The 23,256-nt window shown below is 42.1% G+C and overlaps 1 protein-coding gene and 1 long non-coding RNA gene across 2 annotated transcripts; both read left to right on the plus strand.

Moving 5' to 3' along the window:
• Nucleotides 1-101: 101 nt before the first annotated feature.
• On the plus strand, nucleotides 102-4,809 carry LOC138983674 (uncharacterized). The gene is made up of 4 exons (XR_011461225.1): nucleotides 102-342; nucleotides 832-947; nucleotides 3,381-3,441; nucleotides 4,609-4,809. It is a non-coding gene; the product is annotated as an uncharacterized lncRNA (long non-coding RNA).
• Nucleotides 4,810-13,033: 8,224 nt separating this feature from the next.
• On the plus strand, nucleotides 13,034-21,572 carry LOC138946045 (uncharacterized). The gene is made up of 2 exons (XM_070317568.1): nucleotides 13,034-13,693; nucleotides 19,641-21,572. The coding sequence occupies exons 1-2, from the start codon at nucleotides 13,376-13,378 to the stop codon at nucleotides 20,202-20,204; spliced, it is 882 nt and encodes a 293-aa protein (XP_070173669.1). The 5' UTR covers nucleotides 13,034-13,375; the 3' UTR covers nucleotides 20,205-21,572.
• Nucleotides 21,573-23,256: the final 1,684 nt, after the last annotated feature.

Here is a 23,256-nt window from a genome sequence, read left to right on the forward strand (position 1 = left end):
GGTGCGGAGCAAGGAATAGGACACGTTTCTATTTTTGGCTCCGGTGCAGCGGTGCAGCCAATCAGCGCACTCATCACTTTCTCCGGAAATAGTAGTGTGACACTAGGTGGCATCCCAAATAACGACGGCCGCCTTTTTCGAAAGAACTTTTTCATGGATTTTAGTACACAAGAATACCGAAACGGAAAGATACAATGTGGTTTCCGCTAGATTTCAAGTCACGCTTTTCACTTTTCCGAGGAAGCCAACAGCTGAGTGTGAAGAAACGCTGCTGTTCAACTTCGAAATCTCCAGTCGCAGACGACCTTCGCTTTTGCAGTACAGTCAATCGACTCAATGCAGGTGCAATGTTACTCATTTCGATCAGCTTGTTTTCGTATATATTTTTGCATTAAGATCATGTACAATGATTGGAATCAAAGGAGGAATGACTTCAGTATGCAAATGCGTTGGTTTGGCCGAAATCAATACAGCAGTAATTAAGCTAGGTTCTTTCTCGTCAGTTTGTTTTTTGCGGCTGAAGTTTGTCTTCTGAATGTACCACTTGCTTGATTTTGATTGTTTGTTCAGCTCTTCGGCACAAAATTCATCATGCAAGATATCAATTTGTTGAATGATAACGGGATAAGTGAAGTTCAAACATGTATCTGCTTGCAAAAAACAATCGCAGGGACAGATCTATGCTTCATTGACTGACAGATTGTCATTGAATTTCCAACGTAAAATGACTCGTTTGCAGACTCTCTAATTAGATCCATCGAGTGTTTGTGTTCTTAGATCCATTGGCTATGCAGGCTTTTTGCGATCATAACATTGTTTGGGTTTGTGCAGGTGCAATCTGCAGATCAGAGGAGATTGACCGCAGGGTGACGCAGTGTCAGTGATCAATGCAACTTGTGTTCGACACTCAATATTGCCTTCTACCAAACTCAAGGGCAAAACAAAAGGTACGTGCTTGTGAATTCATATTATGTAATGTCTGTGAAGATTAACACCGTCTTTAGCTCTAGTCTGAGTGATCATGCTTATTAATATCCAATTCAAGTTACATACGATACATACTCCGCCCCAGCACCACCCTCACCCCATAGCACTGCTATTCAGATACTACAGTCCAACAACTAACCCTCTAAAAGTCCCCCCCCCCCCCCCACTCTCAGTGTAACATCTGTTGCTATCTGCACCTTTGTGTGGTAATGGGAAACTCGTGCTCAAATAGTTTCAGAACTGTTGATATTATAAGAGTTTTATTTACCAATGGTTCTCCCCTCCCTCCTTCATATTACACCGACACTCTCTATGCCCACCCTCCACCCCCTTCCCCCATCCCTTCCCTCTACAGGCACGTCTACTAAAGTCTCAGACGTGATAGAATTAAGAGGATGCCACAATGATCCGGGTAACTTTGCAAATAATCATACTGATATAACAGAAGAAAGTTATTCCACAGTCATTTCTACTTATACAGGGTGACACGAAAAAAACAGATCCCACCAAAAGTTTAATATTTTCTGAAATAATCAGCCGATTCTTTTATTTTTTCAGGTGAGCCAAGCTGAAATGATGTTCTAACAGCCCACCAAGTTTGAGCTTCAAGATGTCATGGACAACGGAGCATAAGACATTTATAGTCGAGGCCTATTTTCGCCGGCGAACAGATTTGCTCGGGCTGCGCACAACAGACTCTCTGACTGAATCAATATTCCTCGGTGTCCTTGCTGATTTAGGTCGACCAGAGTGGGATCCCCTGTTAGGGTTTTTACTATTGAGGTTATTGACAGTCCCATGGTCTCTGAACTTATCCCTCCATCCATAGATAACTGATTTAACAGGAAAGTCTCTACGTCCAAACTGTCTTTTGAATTCCAGTTGAGCAGCGTGGATAGAATTCGACCGAAAATAGGCCTCGACTATAAATGTCTTATGCTCCGTTGTCCATGACATCTTGAAGCTCAAACTTGGTGGGCTGTTAGAACATCATTTCAGCTTGGCTCACCTGAAAAAATAAAAGAATCGGCTGATTATTTCAGAAAATATTAAACTTTTGGTGGGATCTGTTTTTTTCGTGTCACCCTGTACATAACAGTGTTACAAAACAGGAATTTGTGCTATTAAAGTTATAATCTACAAACAACAAAGACCCTCCAGCCCCCCCCCCCCCTCCTCACCTGCAACATATACATGTTCATGTCCAACTTTCCCAGTGGCTCTTAATCTTATGTCTATGACTGTTGATATTGAAGAGTAGAAAGTGTTTAGTTTTCAATGACTAAATTTCCCCTCACACACACACACACACAAACACACACGCACATGCACAGCTGTTGTCTCCTTCTCAATCTCTCTGTGTCTCTCTGTTTAATTAAAATATTTGGATCACTAACTCTTCACTGAGATTCAGTGTTATGTGTTATGTGGAGTAAGATTAGTGAATGTTGCTGCTGATTCTGTTGTTCTTACTGTTCTTCCTCCCTGCATAATCTTTTTTCTCCTTAAACAGTTTTTGAGTCACTTGAGAAAAAGTGACTCTATGTAATCGGTCAGTGTTAGTCTGTCCGGCCGGCCGGCCGGCCGTCCGTAGACACCACCTTAACGTTGGACTTTTCTCGGAAACTATCAAAGCGATCGGGCTCATATTTTGTTTAGTCGTGACCTCCAGTATTTACATCTGTAGCCTTTTACGAACGTTATCAGAAAAACAAGGGAGATAACTAGCCTTTTCTGTTCGGCAACACACAACTTAACGTTGGGCTTTTCTCGGAAACTATAAAAGTGACCGGGCTCAAATTTTATGTGAACGTGACTCCCAGTGACCTCTACACTTTGACGTCTGCTTTGGTGACCTTTGACCTTTTTCAAGGTCACAGGTATGTCTTGAAGGAAAAAAATTGAAATATCATATCTCTGAAACTATTCATCGGATTTGATTCAAACTTTATAGGATTATTCTTTACATCAAATTATTTACATCTGTAGCTTTTTACAAACGTTATCGGAAACACAGGGGAGATAACTAGCCTTTCCTGTTCGTCAACACACAACTTAACGTTGGGCTTTTCTCGTAAACTATAAAAGTGACACAGCTCTAAGAGTAACAAATGTTAGTGTGTCTACTGTTAATATGATTGCTTCGAAAAAAAATTAATGATGCTAGTTTATGTGAATTAAGTTATTGATGGGGTTTGTTTATGTGAGATTAATGAGAGTATTTTTAATGCCAAGGTAAATATTTTGTTGCTCGATCCATGCAATCTCATTCTTCAGGTATGCATTGTGTTGTGAATAGCAATTTCTTCCTGTCCATCTGATGCCTCATATAATATTCAGAACTGCGAAAGTGACTCGATCGAGCGTTTGCTCTTCTTGTTTTATTACTACAGTGCGTCTATGGAGTGTACATCAGAGATGTGATGGGACCAAAAACATTCCAAAATGAAACAGGTAACTTTTTAAACTGGTCTTCATTTTGTTTATTGAGAAGTTGGTTCACATGATACATTTCAGAGTCGTCCTTTTAAATTCGTTAAATATTGCACCAGTCACTACATCTATAGATTATCAGATTAAGTTGTCTTCTTCTGCATTATGCATATGCAATATTCATCTTTAGTGCGCGCGTGTGTGTGTGTGTGTGTGTGTGTGTGTGTGTGTGTGTGTGTGTGTGTTTATTGGTTGAAGACGACACAGGCCCCTTCCCTTATTTGTTTATCTGTGTGCGAGACTTCGTGAGTCAGTTGCATAGGCAGGATAGCTAACTGAGTTGCCTGCAAGACCGTTAACGGCATTTTGCACTGTATATTTGCTGTACATTAATTTCAGCTTAGGTATGACCAATACCAAAAGTTACAATGTTGTAGGTGAAAATTAATGGTCTGTCTTTTGGGCTCTTTCCAAAAAGGATCCGAATTCGGGGATAAACTCAACCGTTTCGGGTTTTATATGGAGCCGTACACTAATTAACCCGATTTAAGCATTAAAGAATTTAAGAGTGTTAGTTTTGGAGGGTATAAACTATGTAATTTAAATGAAAATTTCAATAATAAATTTTCGTATAATTAATATACTTACCCAATTCTCATAGTTTATACCCTCCCATCCTTCCACGCTACTTAATTTCCTATGGCGTCTTTTTTTTAGCTTGGTTACCACCCTTTCGAGGGCAGGTAATTTGAGTAGTTTTTCGACATCTAGCATATATGAGATCTTAGTCAATGCATCCCTCAGACAACCAGTTACACCGTTAATGACACATGAAGCAATAAGGTAACTATCAGATAACACTTGTATACAGAAAATCCACTCGGACAAGATCAACAAAATCTTACGATCTTGTTAACTCATTGGAGACGTAATGTTTTAGTCCTTTTTTTTTGGTTGAAAATGTGCTGAAAAAAGAAGATTACAGCTAGATCAAAACTCAAAAGTGTTCCAAATTACCCCTCCATTTGACCTGTGAACTCGCCACTGTGTTGACCTTTGTCATGCATAAGATATAGTTAATAATCGCCAAATATTAACTAACTAGGTCAACAGGTCAAGAAGTATTAAGCATTTTTATGGGCTGCATTTGTTTCATTTGTGTCACCTTTTATGTTTATACTTTTGCAGGCTGGTGTGGAGTTCTTATGTTGCCAGGGCGATGGAAGACACATACATAAGACATATAAACAAGCTTCCCTGTGAAGTGTTTTGATCACAAATCACCATTATTTTACACATTTATGCATATCTATTCTCAGCTCAGACTTGTGCTTTGAAATTGGATGTTTAAGTACTAGCTAAAACCCTGAATAAAGTCTTCGCAATACATGGAATGGGATCAAAAGTGTGTGTGTGTGTGTGTGTGTGTGTGTGTGTGCGTGTGCGTGTGTGTGTGTGTGTGTGTGTGTGTGTGTGTGTGTGTGTGAAAACAACATTCAAAAATGAGGGTGAGATAAAACATAAAAAAAGCTACAGCACAGATACTTTTTTGTCTAGCGTCAAGGACGGATCCAGGGGGGGTTCCTGTCACCCCCCCCCCCCCCCGGCCTGAACATGTATCTCCTCCAAGGGTGAAAATAAAATAAAAATCAATAAATCATGACAAATATTCGGAGAACGCGCCAGCTAGATTCCACATATTCTCATCTACATTTCAAAACGTCCAGACCTCCCTAGCGCCCTCAACTAATGAACCCCGAACACAATTGGGGGCCACCCCCAACCTGATACGGTCCGGCCATGAGCGTTCTATATCGTCCTCTTTAGAAACTTGTTGCGCTGTTGACACACGTACGTTTCTATTTGCAAACATCCATAAAGTAATATTTTGTTAATCATGTTTAAAACATTTCTTCTGCGTAGAGTGAAGCTAAATCAAACCACACACAAAATGAAAAAAACTAAATCTAAATCAAAGCCATATTGCGCGTAACATAAAGCAACAGTCTAACCGTCTGCAAGAGAGATTGTTAGTAGTAGATCTAAAAAAAAAGAATGGATTCCATGGAAGCTAGTGTAACTATACACATTCAACATCTTTGAAGCTTCGGATATAACTCGATAAAACAAAAAAGAACCAAAACTTAAAACATGTCCCAACAGTTGTTAGTCCACCTCTCTCTTCACCCGACCCCCACACTCACATAGTTTGTGTCTGAAAAGCTCTAAAACGCACTGGCACACACGCACACACACAGACTTATACAGAGTCCATTTAGAAATATGTTCAGTAATTGCGATAAAAGACAAGACTTTTGTCTCCTTTGGTAAACATCACGGTGTTTTTTTCCCGCCACTTCTTATCCACGTGTAAAAATATTTCCCATCAGACTGCGCGAGTGGAGAAACTACGTCATATCATAGGGGAATCCCCTACCGGAGCAGGATCGGAGCAGCCTGCTCCGGAACCGGAGCTTGTGTGTGAGAGGGCAGGTGGAGAGCGGAGCAGGATCGGAGCAGCCTGCTCCGCTTGCTCCGCCTGTGTGTGAGCCCCGCTTTAGGAGCTGTGCTACGGCACTGGTCACTGTACTGCGAAAGCGAAGGTCGTCTGTGACTGGAGATTTCGAAGTTGAACAGCAGCGTTTCTTCACACTCAGCTGTTGGCTTCCTCGGAAAAGTGAAAAGCGTGACTTGAAATCTAGCGGAAACCACATTCTATCTTTCCGTTTCGGCATTCTTGTGTAAAATCCATGAAAAAGTTCTTTCGAAAAAGGCGGCCGTCGTTATTTGGGATGCCACCTAGTGTCACACTACTATTTCCGGAGAAAGTGATGAGTGCGCTGATTGGCTGCACCGCTGCACCGGAGCCAAAAAATAGAAACGTAGCACACAGCACTTTCTCCACTCCTGCAACGGAAGTAGCGTCATCTCTCCGCCTGGTGCAGCCTACTCCACCCTTGCTCCGCTTGCTCCACCTGTGTGTGAGCCCCCCTTAAACAGTGTACAGTCAGAATCACCAGCATCAGCGTGTGCCAGTATGCATGCGGTTTGTGGCTCCCATACGCGTGCATGCTTTTTAATTAGAGGGTGTATTTTAGTTTTACGACAAGAAAAAGAAGTTCTTTCCTTCAAAACATCCAAAATATCCGTATTAGATGTTGTCGTTGAACATGTGTTGCACACAGCAAACATTTTGAAATCTCCGAAGCTGCTTGCAAAGATGACGCAGAGATCTGTACAGTATCTCTGGATGACGCAAGGATAGTGTTCGACTCGGCTCTTTGACTTGGTAAACATCGGAACTTCCGATTACGTTCGTAGTTACTCGGAACCAGCCTTCGGGATTGAAAGCCCGCAACTGACGTGTGAAAAAATTTTTCGCGTCCCGGCCAGCAGCCTTCTTTTTATCACTAAAATTCCTTCACTTACCTCGACTTTGGATAGCTCGATTTTCTGCTTAGCTCGATCTCATGCCCAGGTCCCACCTTATTTTGATCACATCGGTTAGCTCGATCTTCACAGACTTTTTGTCTCTCCATATGACGTCAAACGAGAAGTGACGCACAAATGTAAACGTCATAAGATTATGTTACCCCAAAGAGATGAGGAAATCTTTCGCAAAGAAAACATGGAAAAAAGTCGCTAAACCAATCAAATTGCCAGAAATGAGAAAGAGAGAGAGAGAGAGAGAGAGAGAGAGAGAGAGAGAGAGAGAGAGAGAGAGAGAGAGAGAGAGAGAGAGAGTCCACAGCAAATATTCAGTGCGTTATTCAGTACAGAAAAAACACGTAAATCATGTGCCTGTGACGCTCAAATAGAAAGAAGAAAAACAAATGACGCTTTATAATATGACGTCACAGGGCTGTGCTAATGACGACAATGTAGTAGATCACATGCACTGGGAGAAGCGCCGATGGTCAACTTGGTGTATACAGACTACGCTGCTTACCTCGATTTTTTGGATACGTCGAAGTGAACATTGGTCCCGGCCAGCAGCCTTCTTTATATCACTAAAATTCCTTCACTTACCTCGACTTCAGATAGCTCGAAGTCTTCCTTTGAAAAATCGAGCTATCCGACGTGTTGGATAGCACGAACTTCGGATACCTCGAACTTTTTTGGGGGCCCCGACAAGATCGAGGCACAGGCGGAAGGTATCGTTCACTGGACCACTACTTTCATAGAAAGACTACAAGGTATGTCACTCAGCTTCGAGTCGTGCTCCACTAACTTCAGAAAAAAAATTATGCAAAAAATAATTGCCAATGTCAAGAATCTGTGTAACTTTACAAATGCCATGATAAATGAATGTTCTAAGTTATCTAACTATCTGTACCTTTTATATTTAGCTACCTGTCCGCTGCATGTTTTTGAACCGTATTTTGTGCAACCAAACGTGTCTGTCACCGGCATACCACTTAGATCCTGTGGGAATGATGAACGTGGTACGTCCGAGGAGATAGTAGTGCGATGCGCTCATTGGTTGATAACCGGATATTCGATGATTAGTTTTGATTTGGCAAACGGTTCTTCGCCAAAAACCTAATAGAGTGAAACTCCCGTGGGTAACTTCCCTTTGCTGCAATATTTACATATGTTTTAGACCAATCAGCACTGGTATGCATATTCGGTGCGGGATGCATGATTTCTTCCCAACTACAGGGGTGCGTTGCATAGGCAGAGCGCCACAGAACGTTTGCGAACGTTTTCTAGGCAACGCATAGTTTTGTTGTGGCGCTCGCGAGCGTTAGCAAGCGCTCGGTACGAGTACCATTGTCTGGGGTCACTGAAGCGTAACAATGGCGACCGCTCGCCGAGAATGGTCTAGGCAACGGGGGTTTGCGCGGAGCATTCTGTAACGTACCTGAGAGGTGGCACGCCAGAAACTATTGCACTGTACAGAGCTTGCTGATTGACTCCCTGTCTCTTTCTCTCTATCACAGTCTCTCTTTCTTTCTCTGTCTCTCTCTCAGTCCCTCTGTGCCTGTCTCTCTGTCTACGTCTCTGTCTCTCTCCTTTTCATTCTTTCTCTCTTCCCTCTAACTATGTCTTTCTCTTTCTTTCCATCTCTCTCTACATCTGTCTGTCTCTCTTTGTGTCCGTATGAAAGTCTCTCTCTTATCTTTTTTGCTCTCTTTCTATTTATCTCCCCTTTCGCTCTCTTCCCCTCCTCATCTCTTTCTCTCTCTCTCTGTCTGTCTCTCTGTCTGTCTCTCTCTCTCTTTCTTTCTCTCTCTCTCTCTCTATCTACCTCTCTCTCTATCTATCTCTCTCTCTCTCTTTCTTTCTTTCTCTTTCTCTCACTCTCTCATAAACACACACACACACACACACACACACACACACTCACAGATACAGAAGCACACACACACACACACACACACACACACACACACACACACACACATAGGCAAATATAGGCACACATGTAAACACACACTCGCAGACACGCGCGAGCGCATATGCACGCATGCATACTCACTCACACTCACGCACACACACACGCACACATACAGACACATGCTGTACATACATATACACACACACAAGCACACACACACACATACACACACACACACACAGACACACAGACAGAACGTGTGTACATGAGTGCGTGTGCGCGCGCGTGACTGCAAGTGTGTGTTTGTGTGTATGTGTGTCTGTGTGTGAGTGTGTGTGTGTGTGTGTGTGTGTGTGTGTGTGTGTGTGTGTGAATGTGTAAAGCACCTGTGTGTTTGTGTGTGTGTGTGCGTGTGTGTGTGTTTTATGTGTGTGTGTGTGTGTGTGTGGCTGTGCGCGCACGTGTGTGTGTGTTTGTGTGTGTGTGTAAGGTTGTGCATGTGTGTGTATGTGCGCGCGTGTGAGGGTGTGTGTGTGTGTCTGGGTGTGTATGTGTATGTGTCTGGGTGTATGTAGGTGCATGTTTGTGTGTGTGTGTGTGTGTGTGTGTGTGCGTTAGCATGTATGAGTGTGTGTTAAGGGTGGTTTGTGTGTGTGTGTGTGTATGTGTTTGTGTGTGTGGTTGGGCGTGTGCATGTGTGGTTGTGTGGTTGTGTGTATGTGTGTGTGTCTGTGTGTGCTTGTGCGTGTTTATGTGTGTTTGTGTGTGTGTGTGTATGTGTGTATGTGCACGTGTGCATATATGCGTGTGTATGTGCACGTGTGCATATATCCGTGTGCATGCTAATGTGTGTGAGTGAGTGCGCGCGTGAGTATGTGTGTGTGTATATTATATATGTGTGCATGTGTTTGTAAGTGTGTGTGTGTGTCTGTGTGTATTTGTATGCGCGCGCACAAGCGTTTGATTGTGTGAGTATGTATGTGTGTGTGTGCGTGTGTGTGATGTGTTCGTGTGCGTGTGTGATAGCTTGTTTGAGTGCGTGTGGTGTGTGTGTGCGTGTGTGTGTGTGCGTGTGTGTGTGTGCTTGTGTGTGTGTGAGTGTGTGTTAAAGGTGGTGTGTGTGAATGTATATGTTCGTGTGTGTGGATGTGTTTTTTGTGTGGGGGTGGGGGGCTGTGTGAGGTTGTGTGTGTGTGTGTGTTGCTTTTTTCACGAGATCGAACTTATGATTGGAAAGACTGACGACCACAAACATTCACAGAGAGAAGAATGCGTGCAGAAAGTGACACTTGCGGGTTGTTGAGATGAGGCATAAGAGGGAAGGAACTCTCTCTATCTGTCTGTCTGTCTGTCTGTCTGTCTGTCTCTCTCTGTCTTTCTCTGTCTCTCTGTCTCCCCACTCTCTCTCTCTCTCTCTCTCTCTCTCTCTCTCTCTCTCTCTCTCTCTCTCTCTCTCTCCCCCTCCCTTCCTATTTCCGTGTAACGAATTGTGTGGGTGTATTTGCTTGTGTGTTTTGGTAGTAACATACGCGACTGCATGGCACTTTAAGTGTGTCATCTTGTATTTGCTGCAAGGTCGCGTTATCTGCTTTTTTCACGAGATCAAACTTAAGATTCAAAAGGCTGGCGTCCAAAAAAAGTCAGAGGGAGAAGAATGCTCGCAGTTAGTGACACGTACGTGCGGGTTATTATGATGAGGCATAAAGAGGGAAAGAGTTCTCTCTCTCTCTCTCTCTCTCTCTCTCTCTCTCTCTCTCTCTCTCTCTCTCTCTCTCTCTCTCTCTCTCTCTGTCTCTGTCTCTCTCTCTCTATCACACACACACACACACACACACACACACACACACACACACACACACACACACACACACACACACACACACACACATTCTTTATGTCTCTTTCTGTCAGTCTGTCTCTCCCTCTCTTTCTCGCTCTCTCTGTCTCTTTTTCTCTTTACCTCTCTCACTGTCTCTCTCTGTCTCTCCCTATCTCACTGTCTCTCTCTGTCTTTCTCTCTCCATCTCTCTATCCCCCTTCCCCCACCTTCATATCTCCGTGCAATAAAGTCTGTGGGCGACCGGTTTGCATTGTACCGTACCTTTAAGACAACAAATCTTGTAGAAACATACTTGTCAATTCCAGTAAACAGACACATTTTAAATGTTTTGGTTAAATTTAGATTGGGTATTTCCAGACTTGCTTTACATACAGAAAGGTATAAAGCTGTAAGTGAAAATAATTTGGTCTGTCGTTTGTGTCAATCTAGTACTGAAGATGAATTGCATTTTGTTTTATGCTGCCCTGCACTTGAAAATCTAAGACGTCAATTTATTCCAGCAAAATTTTGTAGATGTCCTTCGAACTTCAAACTTGCACTGTTGTTGTCTGTGAAAAATGAAACTATACTTTGCAATGTAGCTAAGTTCTTGTATTTTTCATTTAAATGTTTAGAAAACGCTGTTTAAGCATTAGTATTTTATGATTATACATTGTCTTTTCTTCTGTTCACTTGAAACGACGCGTGTGTGGATTGCTGCTGCACACACGCTCTACTTTTGTGTAACCAGCCCCCTTCCGAAAGGGGCTAAGGCCTTAAAGGAATAAAATCTTGTTCTTGTTCTTGTTGTTCTTGTTCTCTCTATCACACACACACACACACACACACACACACACACACACACACACACACACACACACACACACACACATTCTTTATGTCTCTTTCTGTCAGTCTGTCTCTCCCTCTCTTTCTCGCTCTCTCTGTCTCTTTTTCTCTTTACCTCTCTCACTGTCTCTCTCTGTCTCTCCCTATCTCACTGTCTCTCTCTTAGTCTCTCTCTGTCTTTCTCTCTCCATCTCTCTATCCCCCTTCCCCCACCTTCATATCTCCGTGCAATAAAGTCTGTGGGTGTATTTGCTTGTTTGCGTGTGCGTAAGGCAGCGGCTGTGTGTGTGTTTGTGTGTTTGTGTGTGTGTGTGTGTGTGTGTGTGTGTGTTTACGCGTGCGTGTGTGCAGAAGGGCGAGAGGGAGAGGGGGGCGAGAGAGAGACAGATAGAGAGATCGAGAAAGAGAAAGAACGGGAGGGAGAAACAGACAGATGAAGAGAGAGAGAAAGAGAGACAGAGACACGGAGAGAGAGAGAGAGAGAGAGAGAGAGAGAGAGAGAGAGAGAGAGAGAGAGAGAGAGAGAGAGAGAGAGAGAGAGAGAGAGAGAGCGCACGCGGGCTTTTTACTCCTAAACATTCCCCTTTAATCAACCTTTATTGACTGACATGAAGACCACAACACTTTTCCACGGACTCGACAAGAAATCCACCTGTCAAATCTGACCACCAAAAAAAAAAGAAAAAGGAAAGGCCCTGCGTGGGGTACGAAACTCAAACACACACACACACACACACAAACACAGATATCCTAAGGCCCAATGCATAGCGTCACCCCTAAAATGTACTCATGGACTGAGCTGTAAGCGATTGGACTCGTCTACTTTGGTCAGTGCGGGTAGGGAGGGCTGTTCCAAGTACAAATCGACTCTTCGCATGATCGCCCCTAATATGCTTGCATGGACTCGGCCGTCAGCGAAGAGATGGGTCCATTTACTTGAAAGTGGGTAGAGAGGTTAGAATTGAGTTCGCCGCGAACAGTTCGCCGCGAACATAGCGTTGCCTACAACATGAAAACTGTTTGTGTCTTCGCGAACAGAACGTCCGCTCTATGCAACGCACCCCAGGTAGCGGTTCGCAAACGAACATTCGTCCAAATGATGGTTAAAAACAACCTGCAGCGGACGGCAGCTGAAAATTAAAGGTGCATATAGTTAAAACAATCATTCAACTGTATTTATTTGACCTTACACAGACTGTAGGAAGAGGCAAACGTCTTGAACAAAAAAATTGTCCGCAGGAAGCGACTCCAAGAACATAGACGACTCGAAGCTGTGTGACATACCTTGTAGTCTTTCTATGAAAGTAGTGGTCCAGTGAACGATACCTTCCGCCTGTGATCGAGGTAAGCTGCGTTGTCTGTACCTGTACATGTATTATGGATCCTTAATCAAAACAACGTCTTACACACACACACACACACACACACGCCTCAGGGACTCAGTTCCTCTTTGTGTTGAAAATATTAGGTCTCGGCGAGCCCGGACCGAAATAGTTTTTGATCTTAGTGACCAAGACTAGTACGACTCCAAAAGATTACAAAATGACGTAACGTTGCGCCAAATGACGTAAAATACTTTACAATCATTCTAGTCTGGTCCCGTAAACATCCTGATGGAATTATTTTTGAAGCAAATAATCTTATGGGAAGAAAATCACTTCTTGGCAACATCAAGCCCTGCTGAGGTTGATGCGCTGCGACACGGTTGGTAAATAAACGAATGCTCATGAGCGCAAGAAGTATTTTTTTTAACTTACTGTACTGATCTGCCGACAAGGTCTGACAACGACATGTGGCAAGCATTCTAGTAAGCTTAATAATGAAGATACAGAGCCCCACTACTTGCACCTGAATACTCTGAGCAGTTGGCCAAGCTAACTGTCAAGTCGGCAAATTGGAGGACTACTTTTACTGGCCATATGTGACTGATCTGCTCTGTAGACGTGATGATGGCAGAGCGTGGGGTGGCGAGCTGGTTGCTGCTCATGCTCGCCACTCACCTGCTGTTCACGGCCAGCCACGGGTTCTGTCCTACGGACTTCTATGGCGAAGGTTGCAAGAAGAAATGCAGATGCGTCAGCCCAATCAACAGCAACGAGTGTGCCTGTGCGTCTACAAACGGCCAGTGCGACATGTTGTGCATGTCGGGAAAGTATGTCCTGCCTAGACCCACCGAGCACCACGTGGCGGCCGCGGTGCTGGGAGGAGGGGCCGTAGCCTTCGTCATCGCTGCCCTAACCCTCCTCGTGTGGAACAAACACCTGGTACGTTTGGCCCCTCACCTTACTGTCACGTACGCATTAGACTGTGCCAATTTGTTTAGGTCGGGATATGCTTGGGACTGAGAGTGGTCGGTTTGACCGTGTGTGTGTACTTGTTTGTCTGACACGCCAGTAAATACAGCACCCTATACTCACGTGACATGTATGTGACTATCCCCCAAATTCGATTTATTCGAAAACGCACCGTGCTGCTGATCGAACTTTGGACCATATCCCCCCCCCCTCCCCCTATTCTAGTTTGTGATGATAAATGGTATTTTGACTTTGAAATTAGCTTCAACGCAAAATATTTCTGTTCATATTCAAGGGACGTAACCGCTCGGTGCGTTTTCGAATAAATCGAATTTGGGGTAAAATCGATCGAATTACATCACAAATCTGCTTCAATTGCAAGATCTTGCCATGATTTTCTCCCTCAAGATAATTGTACCGCTTGAAATTGGCGAGAAAACAGTCAGTCTGAAGTTAATTTTACATGTCACGTGAGTATAGGGTGCTGTATTTACTGGCGTGTTGCCTTCTTAATGCTTATCTGCTTGCCTGTTTCTGTAGCATAAAGCTATGTTTCCATATAGTGACGCGACGGCGACACGAGTGGCGCTGAGAAGGATAGCACGCTTTTCTGTACCTCTCTTCGTTTTAACTTTCTGAGCGTGTTTTTAATCCAAACATATCTTATCTATATGTTTTTGGAATCAGGAACCGACAAGGAATAAGATGAAAGTGTTTTTAAATTGATTTCGAAAATTTAATTTTGATCATAATTTTTATATTTTTAATTTTCAGAGCTTGTTTTTAATCCAAATATAACATATTTATATGTTATTGGAATCAGAAAATGATGAAAAATAAGATGAACGTAAATTTGGATCGTTTTATAATTTTTAATTGTTTTTTTACAATTTTCAGATTTTTAATGACCAAAGTCATTAATTAATTTTTAAGCCACCAAGCTGAAATGCAATACCGAAGTCCGGCCTTCGTCGAAGATTGCTTGGCCAAAATTTCAATCAATTTGATTGAAAAATGAGGGTGTGACAGTGCCGCCTCAACTTTTACAAAAAGCCGGATATGACGTCATCAAAGACATTTATCGAAACAATAAAAAATAAAACGTCCGGGGATATCATTCCCAGGAACTCTCATGTAAAATTTCATAAAGATTGGTCCAGTAGTTTAGTCTGAATTGCTCTACACACACACACACGCACAGCCGGACAGACAGACAGACAGACAGACACACACACACACACACACACACACACACACACACACACACACACACACATACACCACACCCTCGTCTCGATTCCCCCCTCTACGTTAAAACATTTAGTCAAAACTTGACTAAATGTAAAAAGATGTCAAGGTTAAACTTTTATTACCTCTGATATGGTTTGTCAATTCCTTGTAACTTCTAGTTGAGTTGTTCTTTGCTACTGGTCACAAGTGGGGGTCAGCTCACACGGACGCATTTTTTCAATACAGTCTAGGGGAGAAACTGGTCACAAAGCACCCAGTACATGCCAGAGAGATAGGAGAATCGGCACAATCAAAGAAAATACCAAAATCATTCAATAGATATGGAAATATTAAGATTTACTGTGAAAATGCTAGCAAAAATGGCGTCCAAAAATGGGAACGCACACTTGGTGCGTCTTTGAAGACTTACCTCCCGTTCTGTGTTGTGCTGTTTTTGTTGAAATAGTATCTAATAAAACTGATGCAGTTCTTGAAATGTTGCAAATTATTGTTGTCTTTGTGAAATGCGAGAGTGTTCTGAGGCGTAATCTGCATACGGCTGATGTCCCACATAGGGTACCCCACTTCGATCAGCGTATCACTCCAAATGAGCTTCATAGCAGAAAAGCAGATACACTACCAAAACACTGCATAACAGATCTACAAGTCTGAGCCAGAATCATTGAAATTTACTTTCTGTATAAAATATTGCAATCAAATTTGTTCACGCCGTCACACAAATAACGCAGGTTACCCTCGCCTTCGATTCAAAGTAACTCCAATCTGACTGAATTACCATCGAAACGCAGATGACGAACTGATTCACCACACATTTGTGGTATTTTACACACAAATTTCAACTGTGTTGTTTCGCGATAAACAGCCATAAACAAACAAATGTGGCGCCGTCACGTCGCCTCGGAAGGAATAACGCAGGTGACCAAGACTTGTTTCCGATACCTGTCTGATTAAAATCATCGTTTTTTTTCACGAATGACGGCTCTTTGGCAGATCTGGTGAGTTGGAAACTGTCTATGAATGTTTCATTTAATGTCAAATGCGTACATTCTTGTCGATATTGTTACCTTTGGGCTCATAAATTAAGTCAATCGTCGTGTTGTCCGAAAGTGACTTTTGTCAGCATAGAACTTACTGTGCTTTGATCATTGACTGAGAAGAATCTTCCGATGACACTAGTTCATTTCACTACGCGACTGCAGATCTGCAAGGAAACTTATGGCAGGGGAAATAAGCTTAACTGAAGACGAATAAGCGGAGTAACTGTTCTTCAATGGATTGCTCTCACTGATCTAAATATTTAGATCTTGTCGTCTGCTAGTCTGCTAGTAAGTAGTCTTCGGTCGTGTGAAAGTCACATCTATTTTGACTGTGTAGTGAAATGTTGATCTTTGATGATTTGGCAACATAACTTCGCTAAATGTCAGTGCTTCGAGTGTATCTCCCCGTTAACCGCATTTGAAAACGTCTTTTAACAAGACCATGTTTGGACAGCCCAGACGGGGAGGATCCTCGATAGCTCACAGGGTATATAATGTTTTCCGCCGTTTTTTTTAAAGAATCCTTTCAAATGTGCTATTCCAAAAGTACCCTATGACACGACTCGAGTGGCAAAGAACATTCTCTGCAATTCCTGTCTCAGTCCGTGCAGCCGTTTCGGGTCCTATCGTCATCATACAAACATACACACAGACACACAAGAACCAGCTTTAAAAGTTAGATTATGTAGGAACCATGTGAACCAGTGATTTTTTCTTATGTACAACAGATACTACAGTATGTCTGCATTATGAAAAGCAATATTTCAAAAACAAAACTAGAGATTTGGATTTTGACCACTTTTCCCCCTTTCTGTCACCAGTACTGAAGAACAACTCATAATTTCTGAGAGGTATTGTACTACCAAAAACGTCATCTCGTATACTGTCCGGGCGTACTTTTTAAAAATTTGAATTTATTTTAAAAATATAAGCAAGCTCTTTCTAAGCACTATCATTTTAAATGACACGATTGTCAGTGCTGTTGCTGCAGTCATTTTTGTGCACGAGGAAGTCCCTGTGAGTCTTCGCCATGACTAAAAGTAAATGTCCGGGGAAATAGGCGCAAGTGCGGTAACAATTTTTAGGAATATATGTTCATCCCACTTTGAAGGATTTTTTTACACACGAATACGCTCAAAACAACCTTCAAACGATTTTTGTTTTTGAACTGGTCTTTGTTTACAGCTGAAGTGCGTCTGAGTCTAGCCAAGAGGCAACAAAGAGAGAAAATAGACTTGGGGTTTCCATAACCGTCATCTCCGTTACCGGCTTTTTCTGGCACATTCGAAACCATTTATGTTCCATCTTGTGATATGGTGTTCGCTCACATGACCAACAGTCAAGCCTTTGAGCTTGCGTTCCATGTATTTGGATTTTCTGTACGTATAGATTCAAGGGTGCCGCTGGTGTAATTTGTAAACACACCATTCGCAGGTTTCAAAAACGCCACTGAAGAGTTCAACCACGCGCGTTTTTAGATCCAGTCACTTAAACCGTCGTATTTGCTCAAGCTTGCTACGTAGAAACACATCATTACCACAGTTGGAAGGCTTAGTGATTGTTTTACAAGCTAGTAAAATTTCGTTGATCTAGTCCGAGGAGATTTTGTGTATTAAAAGTGTTATATGATATTGTAACAATCAAGTTTGCGTTTTAATGAAACAGATCCTGTGATTGGTCAGAATGCCCCAACTCATTAAAAATTACAGGTGACTAATTGTCGATAGCCACTCGCTAAAAAATCCATTAACAACCTGCTGGCGAGGCGCATTGATACAACCTCAACTAGTCTCGGTTAGCTTTGAGGGTCATTTTACAAGTAGGAAATATGAAGTACCAACGAAATACCGAGACCATAAGGTATGCGAAGTGATGACGTCGAATACGTGACGTAAGTTGATGCATGAATTCTTTCGGACTACGTCAGTCAATTCCAAAGATCGCTTTTGTGACGAAAAGAATTTGTTTTGAGTTTGCTGTCCAGAAACCCGTCAAAAAAGATGGGAAAATGTATGTGAAAGAAAACAAAACAGGAGGAGAGTGATACGATAGGAATACAGAGACATATTTCTTGGGACTTGACCCTTGCAGGTAGGTGGACTGAAAGTAGTGTGTGAACAGAACAGAACCAATTCTGTCTGTTTACCATCGCATGAAAGCAGGAAAGAGATCGTCGTCAGATTGAATTACAATAACATTAACACGCTTCCATTTGAAACTTCTCGGCGCTTCGCTCCGTCGGGCTTCAATTACCTTTGGTCGGGCGTCAATCCCCGATGAAGACCTCGAAGTTTCAAATGGAAGCATGTTAATGTGTAAGTGTTACATGATAGTTAGTTACGTTAATCAATATGAGGCTTATATCGCGCGTATTCCGTGGGTACAGTTCTAAGCGCAGGGATTTAAAAAAAAAAAAAATTATGCAATTTATATCGCGCACATATTCAAGGCGCAGGGATTTATTTATGCCGTGTGAGATGGAATTTTTTTACACAATACATCACGCCTTCACATCGGTCAGCAGATCGCAGCCATTTCGGCGCATATCCTACTTTTCACGGCCTATTATTCCAAGTCACATGGGTATTATTGCGTCATTTGTTAACTACGGTGTTTCAGTTGGTCATCTTGCAGTGAAGATCTAATGAAAACTAAAGATATTTTCTCCTGGGCACCCAATTTAATAAGCTAAACAAAAACACCAAATTTCTGCGAAAAAGCCAGAAAGTGGTTTTCGTCTTTTTTTTGAAAACCAAGTGGTCGCTACTTATTGAATGAGTGTAACGTCTTTTTCACGAATTATAGTCTATTTCAAAGACTTGCAACAATTTTCAACATTATTAATCGAGAAAACTCAACACTTTGTAAGAAATGTGGTGCACAAAACAGTGTTCCTGATCACGAATCATTGTGTGAACTTTCTTATTAACTTTCTTTCATGAAGTGTACGTATTTTTCTAGCAATAGGCGTGTCCCCTGTTTTGAGCGAACACTGTTTTCGTGGTGCACTACCTGTGTTTTTTTAAAAATCGACAAAAATACATAGCGGCCATAATTTCTCTTAATTTGAATGAATTTCAACTTCAAAAACATTGTTTTAGAATGCAGATTAAAAAATATCATTGTATGAAGAATTTGAAAAAAAACGTTGGTTATACCACCTACCAGCAAGCAAAAAATTTTTTTACATTTTTGTTTTAATCTATCAACTTTTTCTTTATTTTTGTATTCTACCTTCTTGTATTTTATTCCGTTTTCTTCATTCCGAAGCTTTTGGGTTGAAGATCGAATTAATCAAAAGGTTGCATAATTATCGAATACTTCCAGTGAACGATGTTCCAGAATGACCTATTCTACTTTTTTTTTTAGTAACATCAGCATTTAGGAAAAGCTTATAATTTGTTATAACCGCGTATCGATTGCAATTAATGGCGGTTGAATACGTCTAGTTCATTAACTTCTACTTCAACTTTATCTGCTGTAAGGTCCGGCAAACTGGTGGCAGCTAAATAGTCTCAAGTCAATGAAAACTTTTCGACGATTACCTGCAGGTGTGTGTGTGTGTGTGTGTGTGTGTGTGTGTGTGTGTGTGTGTGTGTGTGTGTGTGTGTGTGTGTGTGTGTGTGCAGTTGAACAAGAAGGGTCCGCTCCGCAGGCAGCATGGCAGGGGTTGTGTGGACGCCCAACATCACGAACCCGTGGACGGGCCCGCCAACCAGATGCTGCAGTATGACGTCACTCTGGACCACTCCAAATCCAAGAAGCTGCTGGCAGAGATGAGCTCCACATCGCATGTGGCAGACATGCCCAGGGCCGCGAGCTACGGGACAATGGAGGCCAGCACCAGCTCCGTCAAGTCCTACGCAACCACGTTTGATTCGTCGGTCGATGTGAGCCAGGGCACATTGATGGACGGCAGGCTCTACCTTTCGCGCCACAGTGATCCCCAAACCATCGATGAGAATCCTTTGGAAAATATCGATGAGGAAGCACAGACTTCAGAAAACCAAAAGCCCAGTCCAGCCGCAGTTACAAATATAAGAACCGGCGAACAAGAAGTGGGTGCAGCTGAATCAAAACCTGCAGATCAAGCGACAGCGGAGACTGCATCAGGTGTACCTCAGCCGGGAAATCAGAATGAAGTTGGGAATGTAACCACATCAGAAGGAGATCGCAACAATCTAGCGAAGTGACAGTTAGGACGTAGTGGGTCTCCGGATCGGTAAGGCGTTTCCATGGCAAGTAGACAGCAAAGTCTAATGAACTACAGCACGTAAAATCTGGACAAAAGGATCGCGAAAGGCTCTACTACAAAAGCACAAAGCGGCTGAAGAGTCAGTGCATTTGAACAAGAGACAGACGAAGCATCTGCAAAGACCCCATGTGACTGATGGGACCTTTTAAGGCACTCTTTCTGGTTGAAGACGGGTCTCTTTGGCAGGCCGTCGCTTTTGTATTTTATTTTGACAGATTTAGTTTTTTGGGCACATGCAGGGCATCCATCGAGGATGTACCTGCGATCCCATAGTCCGGACCAGGTCAAAGGTTGTATGACACAAATTTCAAGAACGTTGATGAAAAAATAGCGACTTGACAGTGTGGCCTTAACTTTTGCAAACGGGCAAATATGGCGTCCTCAAATAGCCCTATCAAAAATCGGGAAACACGACACAAGCAAATGCTCTAAAAAAAAAAGTGTAAATCAATGTTCATAAAAATCCGTTTGATATGTTTTGATATTAGATATGGGTCATTCTCAGTCATGGTCCGAACACGTAACATAGACACAAAATGAAAGTTCAAAGAAAATCGTTGAAAACTAGATTTGCAAAAGAATAGGGTGTGATAAAACTATAAGTGAAAAAAGTTAAAAAGAAACTTGCTGGTTTTCCTTATATGGAGCTACAACGTATGTAACCGTTTTTCCATTGCACAGTCGAGGCATGGACACATAAAGACATTGTCAAGACTGAGAGAAAAGGCATTGAAATGCAAATCAGAGTCAGGACTGTTCCGCTTAGCTGTGCTTGTCCAAATTTACTTGGATTTATCATAATTCAGAACAATAAAGCAGTTAAACGAGTTGAATATCTGACGGCAAAATTCGCTTCAAACTTTGCATGTAATATCTTATTAACTTGGGAAAAAGTACATCAAACATTAAAATGAAATAATTAAGAGTTTGGGTTGTACCATATTCTGACATAAACTTGGCCAACAAATTATTGCAACAAATTTCGCACCCAAATTAAAGCATTAATTCCCGTGTAATTTCATTAAAACTTTACATGCCAGTTAAGGCCGTTCACTTGATTATCAGGATCAATTTTTGGATTAAAGATATCTTTTACAGGGATCACGTGACCGCCGCTCAAATAACGGTACCTTCAAAATCGACCAGACAAAAACAGAAGGGCCCAATAAAAAATCGACAAAAAATCACAATAGGCAAACCTTTGCAACTTTTACATACGAGAAGAAAGTCAAATCAATTATAACTACCCTGAACAGGTTGATTTGTTTAGCTAGCTTGCGTATTTCGTGTGCTATGCTATTCCTTCTAATGCGGTTGTCGATCGCAAGAGCGGTCAAAAACGGGACTTTTTGCGTCATTTTTTTTTAGGGGTATCATGACAAAAAAGCGCTTCACTTTAGCAATGACTTGGTAGATTGGTTTGAAACTTTCAGAATAATTTATCAACATACTGCAAATACTTCGAGCGAAATTTTGGATCGTTACAGTCATGTGTTAAGATGTTATGCAATGTTTTGGAAAACGTTGTTAAACTCGTCATAGTTCAGTTGTGTCCAAAAAATTCATGACTTCGCATGTCTGCGAAAGTTTTATGTGCGTATATGCACTAACACAAATTTGCTAGGCTTGTAAACACGCTTCATATTTAAGGGATGATTCTGGTGCCACAGCGATGCCCAGCCAAGCGTGACCGCAGCATGTTTTGAGAGGCACGCAGCGATGACAGCAGTCAGAGCGAAACAGCGTGAACGTTCCATATTTTCCTTATGTGTTTGCATGACTAGCAAATTTATGCCAGTGGTTACACACAAATGAAACTTCGACAGTATCTGCATGAATCATTTATCTGTAGACATGCAAAGTCGTGCATTTTTTTGACATAAGTGGACAATCCTATGACGAATTTAACAACATTTTCCAAAACATTGCGTCACATATGAGAAAATATCTGTAACGATCCAATGTTGCTCGAAGTATCTCTAGTATGTTGGTACATTATTCTGAAAGTTTCAAAGCAATCCACCAAGTCATTGCTAAAGTACAGAGCTTTTTGTTATGACACCCCTAAAAAATGACGCAAAAATTCTCGTTTTTGACCGCTCTTGCGATCGACACCTGCATCAGTAGGAATAGCATAGCACACAAAATACGCAAGCTAGCTAAACAAATCAACCTGTTCAGGGTAGATAATTGATTTGACGTTCTTCTTGTATGGAAACGTTGCAAAGTTTTGCCTATTGTGCCATATGATGATATGAGAATTTGCCAGTGTATCCGGTTAGTGTGTGTGTGTGTGTGTGTGTGTGTGTGTGTGTGTGTGTGTGTGTGTGTGTTTCGACAGAGGTAATCGCGCAAGCACAGATAGTTCGCAGGATTGGTTGAATACGAATGAAATACATTTTAAAAGCCAATCACAGGACATTTCACAAACTCGTAAATTGCTCGGCTTGGCGCGCGTTTTTGCTTTGGTACCTTAAAAATTTGTTTGTGAAATGTTCACTCAAATTTAGCCGATTTTGTCGATTTCTTAAAAGTCGATATTTGAATCACAAAGGTGACATCAGTGCATTCCGTATAGTCTCCTGTATCCGCTAAATAGCGACTTTTTGTATTATTGGAAAAAGACCATATCATGTCGATCTGTTCAAAAGTGTATAACTAGAGACTGCCTACTTGACTGAGATGATGTTACACAATTCCACGCAAAACACGTGCTGACCTAATTCACAGAAGCAGGCAGGCTCGCTGGGCCTTCGTCCTTTCAATGTTGAGCGAGTTTTGGCGAGGAACTGGGTTGAGCTACGGTAGGGTCACTGCGCATGTCTGGTTTTGTTCTTCGCGGAAACGCTGTTGGGTTGTGTCCAGTCGCGTCCCTTGCAACAAGATGGCGACAAGCGCGTTACGGATTTACTGTTGTGGAGAGTTGATGGACGACGATGATGAACAAGCAGTACTGTTTTATTGTTGATGTGAATGTAATGCCAAAACAT

The sequence above is a fragment of the Littorina saxatilis genome, linkage group LG13, assembly GCF_037325665.1.
Source record: "Littorina saxatilis isolate snail1 linkage group LG13, US_GU_Lsax_2.0, whole genome shotgun sequence".
Lineage (NCBI taxonomy): Eukaryota > Metazoa > Mollusca > Gastropoda > Littorinimorpha > Littorinidae > Littorina > Littorina saxatilis.